The 21,365-nt window shown below is 36.9% G+C and overlaps 1 protein-coding gene across 1 annotated transcript in view; it reads left to right on the top strand.

The window, feature by feature from the left end:
- The window catches only part of Sytbeta (Synaptotagmin beta), a 506,258-nt gene that overhangs the window by 356,622 nt on the left and 128,271 nt on the right, over nucleotides 1-21,365 (top strand). Inside the window, exon 3 of the mRNA XM_081753867.1 lies at nucleotides 13,980-14,502. Within this exon, the coding sequence (XP_081609993.1) occupies nucleotides 13,980-14,502 (523 nt within the window). The remainder of the gene's footprint in view (nucleotides 1-13,979; nucleotides 14,503-21,365) is intronic.

The raw sequence follows: 21,365 nt of genomic DNA, 5'->3' as shown, positions 1-21,365 counted from the left end.
TATATATGGAGTATTGGACTTTATGGTTCAGAGATTTGGACATTAAGGAAGTTCGAGAGGAAATATCTGGAGAGCTTCGAAATGTGGTGTTGGAGGAAGATGGAGAAGATAAAATGGACAGAGAGAGCAAGATGTTTTAAAACGGATAGAAGAAAAGAGGACACTTCTAGTCACCATCCTTCGTAGAAAGGCCAATTGGATTGGGCACATCTTGCGAAGAAATTGTCTTCTTCACATCACCATAGAAGGAAAGATGAAAGGGAAGCGAGGAATAGAAAGAAGAACACAGCTGATCGATGATTTGAAAGATAGGAGAAAATGTTGGGAGTTAAAAGAGGAAGCTGAAGATCGACAAAAGTGGAAGAAACATTTCCAGGCCAAAATCTAAAATTGAAAAAAAAAAATCCTCATTAGTCCCGGGACCTGCCGAAAGGCAGAACACTTAATAATAATAACTCTTGAAAAACCCAACAGATCTCGGATCAAATTTTGAACATAGATGAGGTTCGGGACTGTGATTTTTTTTTAATCATTTCACTTTAAAAGTGCAACTTAGGGGAGGGGCAGATATTCAAAAATGATCGAAAATGACCGATATTAGTGTCGAATCCATAATTTTTAGGTCGTTGCGATGAATGCCATCCCGATACCATTTAAATCCAAATTCAGCTCCACAACTTGGAGAGGGAAGGGGATATATATATATATATATATATATATATATATATATATATATATATATATATATATATATATATATATATATATAAGGTGTTTCAAAACAAGGTTTGAGAGGTGATTCCTGACACCAAGATGAGACAAATAGACCAACTTGGGTGCACAAATGCTTCTAAATGCCGAAAACATGAAAAAAATAAAGTTTAAAGGTCCATAGCTCCAAACCTATGTTACTTACCGAAGTCGAGTCAAGACATTACTTAGAAACTAATGTGTGCGCTATCCATGTTTTAGAATCCTAAGGTAATCACGCAACAGTTTTTATAGAAGCAGTTTGGCTACGGGCATATAATTTGAAATACTCATTAACTACCTCTATAAAAATTGTTGCGCTAGTACCGCAGGATTCTGAAACTTGTATATTTGGATAGGACACGTACTAGTTCCTAAGTGAAGTTTTGATCCGACTACGGTAGGTCCCATAGTTTTGGAGCTATGGACCATGGACCTTTAGAGTTCATTTTTCCATGTTTTCGGCAGCCTATAACTCCGAAAGGAAGCATTTGTGCACCCAAGTTGGTCTATACTTTTTGTCTTATCTTGGTGTCATGAATCACCTCCCAAACGTTGTCGCGGTGTTATTTTGAAACACCCTGGATAACTAAAGGTCGTTTACAACGCTTGGGAGGTGATTCCTCACACGAAGACAAGCAAAACGTTTATGTTACATTTTCTTAAAGTCGGCGTCGTTTCTGAGTTACAAGCTGTCGCAAATGGCGGCAAAACGACGTGTGACACCTCATTGCGGACAAAGGAAAGGTGCAACAGCAAGTGGGTCTACACAGTTTAGAGAAAGTAATGCCTGAATAACATAATGGTGTGAGAAGCAAGGCAGTAGAGACGCGGCACAAGGAATTTCTCAAAGGGGACTTTCTTATGTGGACAGACTGACATGCGCAAAATGGATGCAGAAAAGGAACTCCTTGTGCCGCGTCCCTACTGCCTTGCTTCTAACACCATTATATTATTCAGGCATTACTTTCTCTAAACTGTGTAGACACGCTTGCTGTTGCCCCTTTCCTTTGTCCGCAATGAGGTGTCACACGTAGTTTTGACGCTATTTGCGACAGCTTGTAACTCGGAAGTAGTGCTCTCAAACGGGTCGGGTCGGGTTGTCGGGTCGGGTCAGCTCGGGTCGGGTTGTCGGGTCAGGCTACTCGGGTCGGATTGTCGGGTCGGGTCAGTCAGGTCAGTCGGGTCAGCTCGGGTCGGGTTGCCGGGTCGGGTCAATCGGGTCATTTCGGGTCGGGTTGTCGGGTCGGGTCAATCGGGTCGGGTTGTCGGGTCGGGTCAGTCGGGTCAGTTCACTTTGGTCAACTGAGTTTAGGTTGAGTTTAAACTCGGCTGGAGTCGAAAGCTGCTGTTTTTCACTAGCTGCCTAATTAAAAGTAGCAATTTTCAATTGATTTTATAGAAACCATAAATCTATTTTGAACACTTGCAGCTAGTATTTTTATGGTAAATGCTTATTTTTGTACTTGTGTGTACTTTAATTTTTAAATGTGGAAGATTGATTTTACCAATCGACTGTAATATTAATATCTACGCCAATATGGAGTCTGGATTGAGAACAAAACTAAAACTTGTTTAAGCAACACCAAAAGAGATATTGGATATGGACGACCAAGCCCAAGCAGGGCCGCGGTGGCTCAGTGGTAGAGAATTCATCTCTGGTGCATGGTGTCCAGTAGCGTAGCTAGAGTTTTTTCAGGGGGGGCAATGAAGGGCTCAATATATATATATATTGAGGGGACCATCCTTAATATATATATATATATATATATATATATATATATATATATATATATATGTGTGTGTGTGTGTGTGTGTGTGTGTGTGTGTGTGTGTGTATATATATATTCAAGGTGAATGTTTCCATCTTTGTGGTTCATGATTTTACTCTTTGGAAAACAGTGAAAATATAAGAATTTAGTACCTCAAACAACTACGATTCATTAATGCAATTGATTTCTAATATAAGTAAATAGTTATTTAATCATGGCGTTTAAAATATGTGTAGCTGGTTGACTTAAGTAGAAGCAAACACACTTTTACAGGTAAAGAAAATAACTTATAGGTTCATGCCTCTACTTAAAGAGGATCTTTCTATTCGTGTAGGCAACAGCAAACATATCCACAACTTGTTAAAGATCTAACGATTTAGCAATTTTCTTCTCAATATAAAGTAACACTAAGCTTTTCAACCTATCATGAGTCATTGAATTGCGTATACAAGTCTTTAATCTTTTCAAAGAAGATAATGACCTTTCACATGTAGCACTAGAAACTGATATAATCATAGAGATTATACCTAGCTTGTAGGTTTCTAGGAATGCGTTTTTGTAGACACAAAGAAGATCAAGGAAATTCGTTAAGGAATCAGCTTTGGTTTTCTTCTCTCTTCATACAACTTAATTGTTAGAGCAACCCCCATTATGCTTTATTTCTTGTTTAATTATGCTTTTTTTTTCAAATTATGCTTTATTGTTAATTTCAATGATTATTTTGCATTAATCGTGTATAATGTATAATATTTATTATACATTAAATATTCTAAATATCTTGATCTATTTATTGATATTTTTTTGCAACTAGTTTCTCTCATATGTAATGAACTTTCTACTTAATTCATTGTAAAGAGATGTGCTTTGCTCGAATAAATTTTTTTCTATCATTTGTGTGCGCCTTACAGGTACATATATACAGAAAGGGAAAATAAAAGATGCCACCAAAAAGTACAGAAAGTGCTTAAGTTCAAAAAGTCAACATAACAATATTAGCCCAGTCAATAAAGGTCTTTGCAAGGAAAAAATTTGGGTAAAGCTGATTTTCTCCCAAGTGATAGACCACTATGAGAGGAACATTTTCCCAAAAGTCCCCGCCCCTCCCCCTGGAGCTTTCCCCTCCACGCCCCCTCAAAGTTAAAAAATGGGCGTTTTAGAAAAAAGGCCATGTCTTCAAAACTAATGGACATATTGACAAGCTTCTTCTTTTCTCGTAATCTGTGGAATGAGCTCTACAATTTTTTATTCCTTAAAGTTTTTCATAAACCTAATGGTTTCTTGGCAATTTTAATCTAACGAGTAAAAAATGAAAAAAATCGCCCGCATCATTTTGTTTTTCCTCTTATATTTCCTTAGTGAGTTGTGATATGGAAAAATGTTTCAAATAAATCTTAAAGAGCATAAAATTATCTTTCCAACGGTGTATATATTGTGTGGGTTACTCTTAAAATTAGCCATGTAGCAAGGTAAGTTTGAAGACGAGCGGGCTCAAATTTTCGCCTCAAACATCAGTCACTATGTTTCATTTCGAAAGAAAAAAAAATAATAATAACAAAGCTTTATTTTTCAAATAATAAACCAAGAAAAGCATTTTTGTTTAGTCCTGTCTCCCCTGTGAAGCTTTAACCCTTACTCTATCCCCATTACCATTCCAAATTTAAAAATAAGCGTTTCTGACAAAAGGTATTATCTCCATAACTATTCAACACACTGGTAATTTTCACATTGTTTTATTCTTAAAAAGTGATAAAATTATTTTATTTTATTTTGTATTTTTTTATAAATCTAATAATTTCTAGGTAAACAAATAAACTATAAAAATTTGAAATATTTTGTTTGCTCTTCCTTTCCCTATTTTTTGCTTTGGATCTCCTCAGTCAATTAGCATATGAAATTATATCTATAACATTTTTTATTATGTTTACATCTTAATTTTGAACATGTCCCCTATGCTTACTGCAGTATTTTCAACTTAATCTTCCGTAGCTATACAGTATACTATTTAATTTTTGGATGATGATTCTACAAGTTCTTCCTCGGAATAGAAATGTGAATTTAGGCAAGACAGCCCACTACAGTGCTCACACATTGCAGAGCAATCTATTTTAGTTATTTTACATTTACAGTATTGGCTACATCCTTGCTTACACGAACATGATATTATGTACAGAAGCTCGTCTGGTGCAAATGGCTTGGAGGTGGGAATAGGTTTCAATGTCTTTTTGAAGCGTCCGTTTTCTTTAATTAATTCTATCCTCCAACCCCATTCTGTGTCAGGAAGTTTATTTCCTAACCATTTCTGTACTTGCAAAAATACTCTGAGCGAATGTTCATTACACGCTTCAGAAGTTGGAGGTAGTTTGGCCAGGTCAAAGTTAGATCTTAGTGAACTTTTCTTTGTCAAAGACAAAAATCTGTGGTATCGGGGTTCATTCAAATTTGAGTATTTCCCCAAACCATATAAAGCCAAAACTAATTTCTCACCTGTAGATAGTATTTCTCCTTTAGATTTTGAAATATACAAAAACACTCTGGCCCAGTTTTGAAATTCCGGTGATTTGAGCATATCTATTACTTTTAATTTGCCCATACCATAAAAACACGATGTCGTGTCACATCCTGTAAACGCATGACAGAACAAAAGTAGTTGCCGGCAATCTCCAAACTTTTCAATCAATGTTTCGATCCTGAAGTACCGTGTGTTCGGAGTCACACCACCTTTCTCTTTACAGAAGTAAACAGAACCACTTTCTTTCTCAGGAGACAAAGCAGTAAGTAAGACTACCAGGTCAGTATCAGATCCTACAACAATAACTTTTGAAGCAGTTTTCAACTGTTGAATGACCGTCATTACAATGTCAACATCTGCGTCTTCCTCTGCTGTAATTACAGTCAATCCCCGTTTCACGAGTTCAGACCCCAGAGCCAACGATAATCTCAACTTGTTGATTCTATTACCTAAGAACTTGTCTTTTCCCGTGGCACAGATTGTGTTTTGACAAAAAAATTATGTCTTGTGAAGAATTTTTCGCCGCTCTCCTGTTTTGTTCTTCATTTTTCGTGGTAGGCTCACTAGGGTAACCATAAAAAACAACGATAGATTTTTGACCATATTTATTAAGAACATGTGTACAATAGTTCTCTAAGACAGCTCCAAAGGTACAATTTTTTGGCCATGGCAGATGGTGAAGAAGAAACCCTCCGTGTACAATATATGTTGCATCCTTTACATCTAGTTCTTCGATTATTCCTTCCTCAAAAACTTTCATCAAGGATTATTTTGTACCTTTTCGAAGAGAAACTTCGTCAAGCAGAGCTGGTGGGCGTACTGCCAATTCATATTCGAAATAGAAGGATTTGCTGGCGCTATCACAGACACACAATATCCGATTAAAAAGCTGTTGAGAATTGATATTGACCTCTTTTGATCTTACTCTTGCTGACTTCTGTGCTGCCTGTGTCTTCACCATATCTTTTCTGTGCAGTTTGAGTTCTTGGAAATTTTTACCCTTAATTTTGTTTATGGTAGACAAACCGACATCGTATGCTTGATCACAGTTTATTGAATCATCACAAACAAACCCAGTGGCCAAAGAGACCAGTTCACCAGACAACTTTGTAAAAGGATTGTGTTCTTGTAACCAAGCTGTAAACTTCTGTAAATCTGACAAGTCTTTCTTCTTTCTGGATTCTCGCAGTTCAACGTGCTGTTCGCTAAACTGTATTGCTGTTCCGAAAAAAATCTTCTACAGCCTCATGGACTTTGAGAAAGAATGGTGTTCCAAGCACCCATTTTGAAAGAGTATTGTCAGTAATGCTACGGTCATGTGTCAGTCCTCCAACAGATTTCATGGGTCGCATCAAATCTTGTTCTATGCACATATCAGACCACGTTCCTGACCAGTACTTGCCTTTCCGCCTAATAGTGAAGAATCCTTTCTCTTTAAAAAGAACTAGTTCTTGATTTGTGAGTTTTGATTCAAGTTTGCACATCTCTTGTGCATACAAGTGGGCGGATTTAGCATAGGGGAGATGTCCGGCAGCATGAAAATATGGGAGCATTTGAATTGTTGTATTCAGATGTAAATCCCAGTTTCCTGATCTTTCTGCAAAGATAAACAGCATTATAAGGTCAATGCACCTAAGGAGATTAACCCACAGCTTAATTGTTCTGCTTAAAGTTCTAATTTCCTGCAAGAAATCGTTAAATTTGCTCAAAGCTTCTTTAACAGCTGGTTCTTCTAGAACATCTTGTTCGTTAAAACCCTTTTCAAGAAGATCTTTAGAAATATTTCCCAAATATGCAAGAGAGCCATTTATTTCAGGAAAACTGCTCTTCATCACTTTAACAATCGCACAAGCAGTAAGGCTATATACTCGGACAGCTCTTGTGTATGCGTGACCATTCAACATGTGGTACACAGTCAGTTTACCGTAAACTGTAGCCCATAGGTCTTCCAAACCACTCCCCTCCATTATCTTTCCAATAGCACCCATAAAAGACATTAATAGATGGAATCCTCCTAGCCTCAGAATAATTTTTGACCTTCACTGTTGGGATTTGCTCATGACACAATCATATGACACAACTACAAAACTTCTTTTGATGGATGACGCTCATTTTTAACTTTAGAATGGGAAGGGGGTAAGGCGGGAGATCCAGAAGAGAGAAGGGATATCACGAAAATGCTTTTCTAACAATGCAGTGGTTTATTATTTGAAAAACAAAAAGCTTTGTCTTTTTTTTCTTTCTTTCGAAATGAAACATAGTGACTGATGTTTGAGGCGAAAATTTGAGCCCGCTCGTCTTCAAACTTACCTCGCTACATGGCTAATTTTAAGAGTAACCCACACAATATATACACCGTTGGAAAGATAATTTTATGCTCTTTAAGATTTATTTGAAACATTTTTCCATATCACAACTCACTAAGGAAATATAAGAGGAAAAACAAAATTACGCGGGCGATTTTTTCATTTTTTACTCTTTAGATTAAAATTGCCAAGAAACCATTAGGTTTATGAAAAACTTTAAGGAATACAAAATTGTAGAGCACATTTCACAGATTACTAGAAAAAAAGAAGCATGTCAATATGTTCATTAGTTTTGAAGATATGGCCTTTTTTCTAAAACGCCCATTTTTTAACTTTGAGGGGGCGTGGAGGGGAAAGCTCCAGGGGGAAGGGCGGGGACTTTTGGGAAAATGTTCTTCTCATAGTGGTCTATCACTTGAGAGAAAATCAGCTTTACCCAAATTTTTTCCGAACTTTGATGTTTTTTGACCTTCATTGACTGGGCTATATAGTATGGAGTTCTTGTATACTATTCATTGTTGGCGGAAAAATTTCTTCTTTTACTTTTTTTTTCTTTTCTCCACATCAAAGGATTACACCCAAAAGTTTACAGAAATGAAACTAAGCTTTTCATTGTTGCATTGTTATGTTGTCAATGATTTTGCATTGTAAATATTGGTTTTAAAAAATATTAACACAGTATGTTAAACTTTCAGTTAAAGAGAATTTTCCAAGAATTGTGCTATATATTTTAAATTATGCTTTATTCTTTGTTTTCTAAAAGTATGCTTTTAAAACTAGTTTCTTCTGGGCCCTTAGACCAGCGTTTCCCAACCGGTGTGCCGCGAATGGGCCGCTGGTGTGCCGCGAGAAAATCGAAACAAATTATTAATTCTATAGGAACCAAATTGCAAGACATAGGGAAAAATGTATATTTGTATTTCACATTACTATGAACCTCTACTATAAATCTACAATTTTAAGTTTCATACCGTATTACTTTTCTGTACAGTTTTAATGTTGAAAAACGTATTTACCATTGTCATGACCATTATTGCTTCTTTATTGTTGAAGTATTTTGTAACTTGAGATTTTAACATATATTCAATAAATTCAACAAAGCAAACATGCATACAAATTAGTTACATTTGTGTTTTAAAAGTATAGGAGATTTGTTTATTTGTTCGTTATTTAGTGATCTCCCCTTTTAGTTAAAGGTTAGATACAGTTTTCGAAAGAAAAACTGGATTTTTAAAAACCCGAGTCCTATATTTCATTGCTATTGTTTTCTATTTTAAAAATAGAATAAAAAATAAGCATAATGATTTACCACGGGGGAAAGTCAGTGATTGATCTTTCTTCTCTGTAAGAAGGAGATCAGTAATCACATTAAAATACCACGGTATTTTATATTTACAAATAATAATAGTAGGCCTAATTTTATATATATATAGGTGTGCCGCGAGAATTCAAGTTACACCTGTAGTGTGCCGCAAGTTGAAAAAGGTTGGGAAACGCTGCCTTAGACAATCACAATCTTGTTCAAGGTACCAACCATATGTGTAAATTGCTGTTATGCTTTATATGCTTTTTATGCTTTTGGGTTGCTCTATTAATTGTGTTTGGGAGGGTTTTGAGTTCTCACTTTAATGTTTGCAGATCACTCCATAATGCTGGGTTATAGGCCCGACAATGTTGTAATTTAAAAAAGTTTTTACTTTTTGGATGTAGAGTGGTGATTGATCTGATGATTTTGCAACATGATGCAAAGCGGTTTTCCATATCAGAGATTGTCTATCAATAGTAGGGAGAAAAATGTCTCTTGATAGATATATTATCTTTAGAAAATTCGTTTCCTGCATCCACTGAAGGCAAGGTGACCAGACGTCCCGTTTTAGCCGGGACAGTCCCTTTTTTCCAACCGTTGTCCCGTTTTTTTTCTGATTCTCGAACGGGACGCCTAAATGTCCCGTTTTTAAGTAAAAATGACCTAGGTGTCCCGTAATTATTATTCAAAATATAAATCGTCAATGGAAATTCTACTCTCTTCTGTACCAACACTCGTTGCCAAGGTTTAGCCGTGTCTAGAACTTCTAATTTTTCAAATGGGAATTGAGTGTTCGTGGTTCAAGTGGGAATTGAGTGGGAATTCTGAGTGTTCAACTAGTTAAAAGAATTGTTGGGTAGAAGTTCCAATCGGGAACCATTATTTGTTGTGTGGTACACGTAAAGTTAGAAACGGTGTGTTATCACTTTTACTTGTGTATTTTGTAAATTGAGAACACTGCTGAGTCCCAAAATGCAATCTGGAAATCTGTTATACCCCCCTTCTCGTAGCTGATTCGTATGCGTCCCGTTTTTGCAAGTGAAAATTCTGGTCACCTTGACTGAAAGAAAAGATTAATCCAAAATGAATTTGTGATATTTCGATGGTGGATGTCTAGTTCGTTTCCACGAGGAACCCCTATATTCTATTTGTTTCCGGCTCTGGAATTCGAGACCATTTTCTTTGCACATCTCCAAACATTCTTGATAAAGTTGTTCGAATATTGTTCGTTGAGTGTCAAAATTTACCAGACCTCATCTTGGACAGCGTTTGAACTAGTGTATCTACAAGGATCAAACCTTCTGACATGTCTGCATCTACTTGAGATAAGGCGAAACTCAAAGTTGCACCAGTAATCTTAATTTTAGCAGCCCGAAAACATTCCCTCGTGTACAGATCACACTAATTTTCCGGATGGAATGATGGAGGTAAATAAACATCAGAAGTTCCAGATTTGTTTTAATACCGTATGATAATATAATGTGTTGAAAACAGATTTTATGAAAAGAAAGGAATAAATGGATATGATAATTTGTGAAAAAAAGGTGATAGTGCTTAAGTGAATTATAAGAAAAATCATTGAAAAGTAATCAAGAGGAACCATTAATATGTTTTTCCTTTGTTATAATAACTTGTCCTATGGGACAACGGTGATAGAAACTAATAAGACTTTATAATTGCAAAAAAAAAAAATCATAAATCACTTAATTTGAAATTAAAGATTGATAACATTTGGTAATATAATGGGGATTCAGGCTGGCACAGGGGAAGAGTGAAAACGAAGGCAACAGAGACTTTTTTTTTTTTAGCCATGTGCAAAGAGATTAACCTTGGACTTCGGGTGAGAGGTTACCATATACCAAGGTGACCAGAATTTTTACTTTCAAAAACGGGACGCATATGAATTGGCGACGTGGGGGGGGGACTTCCATATTGCATTTTGGGACTCAGCAGTGTTTTCAATTTACAAAACACACAAGTAAGAATGATAACACAGCGTTTCTAACTTAACCCAAACCAACAATACTTTTAACTACTTAAACACTCAGAATTCCTACTCAATTCCCACTTGAACCACAGAATACTCAATTCTCATTTGAATATTGAGAAGTTCTAGACATGGCTGAACCTTCCCAATGAGTGTTGGTACGGAAGAGTGTAGAATTAGCATTGACCATTTATATTTTGAATAATAATTACGGGACACCTGGGTCATGTTTACTTAAAAACGGGACATTTAGGCGTCCCGTTTGAGAATCAGAAAAAAAACGGGACAACGGTTGAAAATAAGGGACTGTCCCGGCTAAAACGGGACGTCTGGTCACCTTGCCATATACTCAAGTGAGTTTCAATTGCTACCACTTGTAAAAGTTAGCTAAGAAAGACAGCTTGAGCATAGTTTTAGTTTCCTAGCGTAATTAGTTTTTGTGACAAGTAACTCGTATATGCAAATAGCATCGTTAATATCATCTTGTATGTTAGAATTGTCTTTGTGTAAATAAAATTGTAATTAAGCATTTCGAGGTAAAACGGGTTCTTTTACTTAACTTCTACAAAGAAAAGATTAGAACTTACCTCTTATGCACAGATACGACAGCGTGGGATACTGTCGGTCAGTAAATAATATAATCTGAAGTCATCTACCATACGTAACTAAATATAATTGATTAATCATTTTTATTAATCAATAAATAGTTGTTTGGTAGATAAACTAATAATAATAATAATAATAATAATAATAATAATAATAATAATAATAATAATAATAATAATAATAATAATAATAATAATAATAATAATAATAATAAATTATTTAATGGATGCTATGCATTTGTTCTATGTCGCCATAATCAATGGAAATCAATTACTTAATGTACGAAGACTTTTTTCGTCCAACACAAGTGTAATGTTTTACTGCAGTGCATGTTATTTGTAAGTATGCATATTATATTTTAGTATGACTTTCAACATTGAAGCGAATGAGAATGCCGACTGATTTTCTATTTTCCTGGTTGTTTGTCAAAAACAAAGGAGATAACTAGATAATGGACAGAGGTTAAAATGAATGTCCAGGTGGCGAGGTCAATGCAAGCATCCCACAGATTTCCGTGAATTAGATCTTCCCGTACTACAAACTAAAACGAGTGGAGCTATTTTATTCGGAACCCAACTGTATTCTGCAGTTCGTAACTTTGTTGTCGAGAGATGTTTTGGAAGTAGTTTCACTTGTAGCCACTGGCAACTCACCGTTTGTCCACCTATAATAGCATCATCTGTGTGTATGGGGGGGGGGGCACTAGGGGGCCAAGAATTTGAGCAAGGGGGTCTGGCCTGATGGTGTCCATGGTTCGATCCCAGCTTGTGCTAAGTGGGCTTTGTGGTGGAGAAACGCCGTGTAGTGGGTTTTTTCAGGGTTCTCCTGTTTCCTCCCACTTTCTTCATTCCACCATTTCATTCATTTCTCATGGTCACCTATCCCTTAGCCTCGGTGCAGAATCGAGGGACCTTAAACTGAATATTTCATTTTATTTCACCAAGCCCAAGGACACCGATACAAGAACAAGATAAAGATTGGATATGCAAGACGAAGTGCATAGTAATCTTGCTCTTGGCCTTGTTTTGGTGATCACCAAGTAGCGATGAGCGTATTTTCTTGCTTTCCGTATAGCATGAAAGACCATAATCAAAATCACACTTGGTTTTCATTTGTACCGATGAGACGAGCATTCTTGGCTCTTGTATAGCATGAAAGATAACCAAGACTACGAAATGCAGGACCAAGACTTGACTGCAAGACAAAGGATAAGATCCAGTATTGATGACCAAGACCCAGGGAGCGAATTGTTTGAATTTCATTTGTTGGGCTGAAAGTGATGAAATAAAATTAGTACTTTATAATTAAATATCATACTGTATTTTTAAATTTTAAATTACAAAATCCATGTTATGTATCTTCTTACGTGCAATACTGTAAAATACGTTTTAATTACCGAGAAAGAAATATCAAAGTGGCACGGGTCCCGGAATCATAGGAACCTATTTTGGAATGAAAGTTGAAGGGTTGGAAAAAATCACAGGTGTTCTCCCGTTTCTTCAACCCTTATCATTGTAGTTAAACTCTTTCCCTTTGTCTCCGCCAAGAGACTCTTGCTACTGTCTTCCGAGAAGACCCCCTGCCATCCGAGCAGGTGAGAACACTGACCTTGAAGAAAAATTTCGTCACATAGAACTAAAGCAAGAAAAAAATTCTCCCACGTCGGACATTTGTACCAGTTATAAAAAGAAATAACTAAACCTCAAAAGTGCCAAATATTCATTAAGATGCATATACAAATCCCACGCTTGATCTAGCTAGTGGTTATCGTGTAAGACTTCGGTACACGTGGTCCAAGTTTAATTCCCAATGTGAGTGGATTTTGGCGTTCACCCGGTGTCGTGACCATAGTGCTCTCAAACGAGTGGGGTCAGTAGGGTCAGCTCGGGTCGGGTTGCCGGGTCAGGTTACTCGGGTCGGGTTGGGTTATTCAGGTCGGGTTGTCGGGTCGGGTCAATCGGGTCAGCTCGGGGCGGGTTGTCGAGTCGGGTTATTCGGGTCGGGTTGTCGGGTCGGGTCAACCGGGTCAGCTCGGGTCGGGTTATCGGGTCAGGTCAATCAGATCGGATCACGGTTCGGGTCAGCCGGGTTGGGTCGGGTCAGTCAATTCGGGTCACGGGTCGGGTCGGGTCGGTCTTCAACCCGACCCGACCCGACCCGTTGAGAGCACTACTCGGAAATGACTCCGAATTTAAGAAAATGTCACATAAACTTTTTGCTTATTTTCGTGTGAGGAATCACCTCCCTTTAGTTACACCCTGTGTATATATATGATCAAAAATAACCGATATTAGTGTTGAAGAGATGTAATGCAACATGATATAGCTCTAACCTTTAAATACCTTTCTCTTTACTTTCTTATAATTTTTTTATGAGAATTTCTGTTGATGTAATTTTTTGATGTGCTACATCGCTGGAACTGGAACTACTGTAGAATACAATTAAATGACCTCAGACCATTAATTCATTTTTCCTTCTTTTTCCATAGCATAACCTTTCTGATAAAAAGAGTAACCTTCTAAGACACTGTCCTTTAAATAATATTAAATAATAAGACGTTCGTATTAGATTTCAAAACACTTTCTACCTTACCTGTATCTCAAATATCACAATCAAAAACATTATCGAAAGTAAGCTTTAATATTAAGAGTTCCATACCGTTCTTTAGATATTAAATGTTGTGTTTATAATTGTTTCTCAAAACAATATTAACAAATCAATTTGTTTCATTGTGTCGTTGCAGGGACATCGTGGATCGTCACCGCAAATCCGTACCTTCGCCCCTGATGGACGTACAACCTCCGAATCTGTTGGCGCCAAAAATGGTCCTTCTGGACGCGCCAGTCGCTCACCGTCCCCGCTGCAAGCCTCCCGTTCTCTGGACATCCGATGTTCGAGTCCAGGTGCAACTACGTCATCTCCTACACCGAGTGACCTTCGAACACCATCACCATCCCAATCATCTTTAGTCTCTCTCACGGATAGGTCCTCTTGCTGTAACTCTCCAGTGCCCTCACCAGGCCCCACCAGTGGTCGAAGCCAAGCTCGTTGCCTGTCTCCGCTTCTTATACCACCCAGATCCCCGTCCTATTCGGATTCCCAACCTCCAGCGTCGCCACTGGGCACGTTGCAGCCAGATCTGTATCAAAAGAGAGACGGGCCTCTGTTTCTCGGAAGCAGACACCATGGACCAAGTTTGGGAAGACTTCATCTTAGACTTAAATACGACTTCGATCGTTCTGACTTACATGTTCACCTCATCGAAGGTAAGTAATGAGAGTTATACTTAATATATCAATTAGTTATATATATATATATATATATATATAATGGGTGCCAAGAGTCTGATGATACTGATTGTGATGTTAACAAAAAGATTGTCACATAATGATGTCAGCATAAAACTGTATAATTTGCAAAGTAAACATGACACAATTCAACATAATTGATGCCAATGTTATAGAAGCGTTAATGCATATTTTATATATTCCTATAAATCATAAAGGTCTCTCGTATTCTTCAATAGTAACAATCAGAGTTAAATTAAAATCTTAATAGTGCGATAAAACTTTAAGCAGTAAGCAATTATTCTGTAAACTTGCAAATTCAGTAATACTTCACGGCTTTTCCCTGGGACTCAAGGACTGAATCGTGGTGTTTGGCAACACATTTTCCGCTTACCTAGGTGTCAATTTACAAATATTTGAAAATTGATACCTGTATTTGTTTTCCAAATGTACTCTTTCCTCTATTCTCACCAACATTGTCAATTGGCGATTTTCTTTCATAATGAAAATGTAACAAGTGCTAATCATAGAGTTGCCAGATTTTCAAAAAAAAAAAATTACGATTTTTAGGAAAAGAGGAAAATTTTACGATTTTTATAGTAAAAAAGAAAGATTTTACGATTTTTAGGGAAATTTTTATGATTTTTACAATTAAAAGGAAGATTTTACAATTTTTAGGGGAAAACGGAAAATTTTACGATTTTTAGGATAAAAAAGAAAGATTTTACGATTTTTAGGGGGAAAAGGAAAATTTTACGATTTTTAGGATAAAAGGAAGCTTTTCCAATTTTTAGGGGGGAAACTGAAACTTTTACTATTTTTAGGATAAAAAAATAAGATTTTACGATTTTTAGGGGAGAAGCGGAAACTTTTACAATTTTTAGGATAAAAAAGTAAGATTTTACGATTTTTAGGGGGAAAACGGTAAATTTTACGACTTTTGAGATAAAAAAGAAGATTTTGTGATTATTAGGATAAAATGGAAGGTTTTACGATTTTAAGGGGGAAAACGGAAATTTTGCGATTTGTAGGATAGAAAGGAAGATTTTACGATTTCTAGGGGAATTCAATACTCAAACTTGAAGTAGTGTATCTATAACTACAGGTTGCAATAGATTAATAAGATAAAAGATAGACCCTGTTCCTCGGACACTAAAGCCGTATCAAAACGTCATTGCTCGCTATGCTTTACCGTTTTCATTCTATGTCAATAAAGGTTGAAACTGGAAATGGTTAACTTGAACTACTTCAGGGTTCAATAGAAGGTTAAGGAAGCAGATAGAACCGACTTTTGGAAATTGCAGGAAACTGCATCCCGATATCTTTTACCATTTGTGCTCTACAGAAATAAGTATTAAAACCGGAAGTAGTAGTAAATTTCAATCACTTCCGGTTTTGGTAAAGTGTTGTGGGTTGTGACGATATGCTCTTTCGAGACCCTAAATCGATAGCAAAAAATCGCTTACCGGCATCCTTAATCATTTTTTATGTATGGTGACAAATGTTGGAACCGGAAATCGCTTCTTTGAACCACTTCCAGTTTGAAGACGGCTAGCGAAAATGATGGAACCTATTTTTGGAACAATGAATCGTCTGCAGAAATGGCATTTCCATATCTCTTGCCGTTCTTGCTCTGTGGAAATCAATATTGAAAGCGGAAATGATATTACATTTGAACCACTTCCAGTTTTGGGAGAGTGTTCGGGATAATCACGGTACGTTCCCTTGAGACGCTGAATCGTTTATAAAAATCGCTTCTTGCTATCTGCTACTGTTTTTATTCTTTGCTGGTAAATGTTGAAACTGGAAATGACTAATTTGAACTTCTTGTTTGAGTAGAGAGCTAACAGACGAGATGGAACCTCTTTTGGGGACGCTGAATCAATGGCAAAAAAAAATCGCACCTCGGTATCTTTTACAGCTTTTGCTCTGATACCTGTCGTAAGACGGACGGATGGGCGGACGGACGGTCAAAGCCGTTCTATAAGACTTCTGACACTTAAGCATAGCATAGTTTGGAAGCGACTTGGACGAACATAATAGTATGTTATATTTTCTAACTTTCGAGTAAGCTGGAAAAGAAAGTTGATCATTCCCAAGCAATTCAATGCAGTGGCACATACCAAACAACTTTCCCTTGCCTTCTGCAGATACATTTATGAAACCTAACCTAACCTAAACTACCTACATACTCTGTGGTTTGATCATGACCCATTCCATCTAATAATTCAATTTCACCGGCCCGTCTCATTTAGCCTAACCGGCATAATCGTGGGATGTAAAACTGAAAGCTTTCGTTTCATTTTCATTTTCAATTTCATCGGAAGTGGCGCTTAGCGTTATGTTCGCCCGAGCCGCTCAATTTTTGCATGCTCATTTCGATTTTTTTTTCCACGACATACAGTGTTTACACGAAACTGTAATATGTTACTTTCCTTAATTTAACAGAATACGAGTATGGTATTGTTTCAGATGTTGTAGCAGATAGCATAATATAAGTGTATATAAAATACATGTATATTTATGTTATAATTCTTCGTTCGTAACTACACATGAATAAGAAATAATGTAAGCATTTGTTCTACCTCTTGCTAACATATTCTTGTAAATATTGTTTTGAGTCTGGTTATACATGAGCCCATTTATAAAGTCTACAGTAACATTCTAAATATGTTATTCTATATTAGTTATATCGGTACAATATTTGCGTTATTTGGAAAATTGGAAATAGTTTACTCTTCCGGAGGGCTGTTCATATATTTTTTTTTTATTTCATTGTCATCAATTCATTTCTTAGGACTGTCTGACCCCTCCAGACTCAATACAAAAAAAAAAAAAAAATAGATATTTGTAAGAAAATTTTTGATGACTTGCCCCCCTAACATATTCGTGGACCCCCAAACCTCTGTGGCTGGTTTCGGGCCTGATAAGAACCTACCACAAAGGATGTACCTGTACGTGGAAGAACCGGCTCCTGAATCTTCTGCAGTGAACAGTGAAAAAGTGTCTCGGTCGGGTCGCACCAGGTACTTTTTATGAGGCAGTCAAACCAGTTCGCGAGCAACTAGAACCAGAAATCGAACTGATTCTGGTGATTTTGCTCACTCAAGAAAACGACCTTGCGACAAATCTTAGCCTCCTGATCTCACTACTAACTTGGACTGTTTTCTGACTCATCCTCAAATTTCTTTTCAGCAAAAGAACCGATCTGTCGGCCGATTTCGACACCAAATATAGGTGCTCATCCTGAACTGGTGTTCCTATCCACCTCGAGGTAATATGGAAAACATTGTCAAAATTAGATATAGTTTATATGAATTCGCTCTAAAGACCCGGATTTTGGTATAACTCTCCGAAACAAAGCGTCCTACGATATATTTGGCAAAATGGCTAAATTAACAAAAAAAAAAAAAAAAAACGATCAGAAAGCAAAATAACCGCCTCCTCCTCGAAAACCACTCATGTTTCCTGTTCTTATACGAGGAGTGATATATGAAATCACCAATGAAGAAGTTTTTGAAGAACTCTAACGAGAAGGAATTTAAGTTAACAAATGAGTTCACTTTAATCCCTTAACGCCGGAATTAGTCAAAATAGTTCAAAAAAAATATTCAGTTAGATATTCTACATGGATTAGAATTACTAAAGTTGAATCAATTGATAAATGTGCGGAAAGTAATTTTTTACTATGTATGTCGCAAATTCGATCCCTTTTCCCTCAATCCTCCTAATTCTTCCTCAATCAGTACCAATTTTTTGGCGAGGGAAGCAACAACATACATATGTATAAGAAAATGATGAATAATAGGGATATAGGGATTTGTAAGGGAAAAACTTGAAATACGGTAAACCTCTTTCACTTAGGGCTTTTCACCTTTCTCTCCCTCTATGTATTTTGTAAACTTTTTTGCAGCATAGACATGCAGTATACGCTATTACTATGTGCGTATTATTGTATTTATCATGTATACAAAAATCGTTAGTGATATTTATTAGCACTACCTAAAAATGTGAGTCATTACTGCAGAAAGTCGCGAAAAGGGGACATACCACATTATTGTCATATTTCGAGAAACGTTTCGTTCAGAATGGACAATATTACGTCCCTGTAATCGTTGAGTATTCATAAGTCTTAAACGTCTTTTTATATTACAAGCACATATCTGGCTTTCAGTAGAGCAAAAGATGAAACCATCAAAAAACACAAAAACTCGTTGTTCTGTTACCACCAAAATTCTCCCACTCACAGAAGTACACAAAATCGTCGATAGATGGTATACTAAGCAAGAATGAGTTGACCGATACGTCGCGTATTCGATGCAATCGGCATCTGCTGCCCCCGTCATACATCGGTTCGTAGAAGCACGTATAAGAAGTATGTCGCGGATTCGTGACAGGCGTCTAAAAGGGGTTAAACACAATACTGGCTCTACTTACATGGTTTGCGTTTCGTCCCAAATTCAGACATCACTTGTCTGTCTGTTAGCTCATGGAACTCAATCGTATTGAGCCTTCCAATACGTCAGAGCCTTGGTCACATCAGTGTGATGGATGGCAAATCTTTAAATTACATTTTGCACATCAATACCCAGGGCGGATTAACTCATCTGGAGCCCCGGGCGTAGGAAAATATGTGGCCTCTGCTGACTTTGCCTAACACATATCTTTGAAAGTACAGTAGGAAAGTTAAGGAAATACACACAGTGGCACTATTCTAATTTTTTAACAACCGGTTATCTCTCTCTCTCGATATATATATATATATATATATATATATATATATATATATATATATATATATATATATATATATATATATATATATATATATATATATATACGAGGCGTATTTTAAAAGTAAGGACCTTCGACGTATAGTGACATGGAGTAGGATAGAACACAATTTCACACATCACACATGCAGCGCCAATAATGGAATGTTGACGACGCCATTCCAGTGGTTGTCTTGAGTCAGTAGTTGTTTAGCAGGCTTGGAAGGCAGATCGCAATGGCTGCAAGAATTGTTTCTCCCGCTAGTTGTGAAGTGCGCGGTGTGATACGATTTTTGCTAGCGAAAGGAACTTCTACTGCTGATATGCATCGGGAATTGTACCTACTGTATGAACCTACAGCAATGAGTGCAGGAAAGGTTCGCAAATGGTGACGTGAGTTTCAAAATGGTCGCACCAATGTGCACGATGAAGACCAGAGTGGCAGCCCTAGTGTTCAGACGGATGACCTCGTGGAGCACGTGAACCAAAAACTGCGAAGTGATCGGCAATTGACGATGAGTGCTCTGGCTCATGAATTTCCCCACGTTGAACGAACAACCATCTACAGGATTGTCACAGAAACGCTTGGATATCACAAGTTGAGTGTAAGATGGGTGCTGAAAATGCTAACGGACCACCACAAGAAGAAATATGCAGTGCCCGACAGTTTTTGTATCGCTATCGACAAACGGAAGATGATTTGTCTTCCCACATTGTGACGGGCGACAAGAAGTGGATCTCGTACACCAACGCCCGACGAATCCAAACAAAAGTCCATGCAGTGGCGCCATTCAGGTTCCCCCAAACCAAAAAGGTTTAAACAATCGCCACGCTCGAGTTGCAAACTGATGGCTACCATGTTTTGGGACGACAAGGGCATCATGATAATTTCAAAGTTTCTTTTTCGCTGTTTTCAGGAATTGCATAATGTAAACAGATCCTTAACACACCTTTTGATGCACTGAAACATAAGCAGGGTTGCCAATTCAGAGTAGTAATTTATGGAAACTACGATTTCCCTAGTTCCCTCTTACAGAGGCCTCATCCGATTAGTTATCGATGGAAGTGAAAACTTTTTTTCCTGCTCCATAGTTTACAAGCTACTCCAACTAAACAGACTGAAAATTAACGACAGAACATCCATACGTATGAGTTATGAGTCAATTTACATGTTTTGCAAAAAAAAAAAATATATATATATATATTTACATCTTCCGTTACATCTGGCAACACTGTGTGGTTCCTAGTGTACTTCAATCGTTGCTTCCTAGTTTAAAAATATATGCATGAACAAAGCTTCATTTTGGTATAACCATTATTCGTGTATCACTTCAGGTTCAAAAGTTCTACTAACCCAAACTCCGGGTTGCATTGTATATTGGACACTCTGTAGAATTTAATACCGGATATTATTTAAAGTGAAGGCCTCTTAACAAGTAAAATAATCAATAACTTTTTAACAACTGTTCAAGTTTGTTTCAGCCAAAATTAAAATCACTTTATTTTGTTATCATATAACCCAAAATTAAGGGAGCTATTAAGTTTTGAAATTTTCAAACGGCCTCTATTTTGAAACAGTATTACGGATCGAATTAGATATTTTTAACATGAATGAACTGATCAAATTTGGTTTTAATCCATTCGCTTTTAGGGAAGTTACTGTATCCACTATATACAAGAAACGGAATCTACTATTAAAGAAATAGAAGGATATCGTGATATCTCCGCAATAGGTATATTAAAAATCCCACACAAGATTATTACAAACCATAAATTATAATGGGGTCACTGGCAAGAGGATGTGATAAAATGGAGGTCTTGAATGGAATTAGGTTGAAAACCACTGCAAAAGATAAACATGTATAAAAATAAACATGTTTCTTTACGCTAATTATAATGACAACTCGATAGCACAAGGTGTATCCCTGACCCACTTTCACCTAACTCGGTACTCTAGCTATACTAGCTTTTATATTCTATAGATCACTAATTAAAACAACACTATTGTAATCTTATACCTTACATAGAACATTGAAATTCTTCAAACATCGTGAAAAAGAACATACTAGC

Source organism: Thermobia domestica, chromosome 3 (genome assembly GCF_964235325.1).
Source record: "Thermobia domestica chromosome 3, izTheDome1.hap1.1, whole genome shotgun sequence".
Taxonomy (NCBI): domain Eukaryota; kingdom Metazoa; phylum Arthropoda; class Insecta; order Zygentoma; family Lepismatidae; genus Thermobia; species Thermobia domestica.
This window is presented reverse-complemented; position numbering and strand designations above follow the sequence as displayed.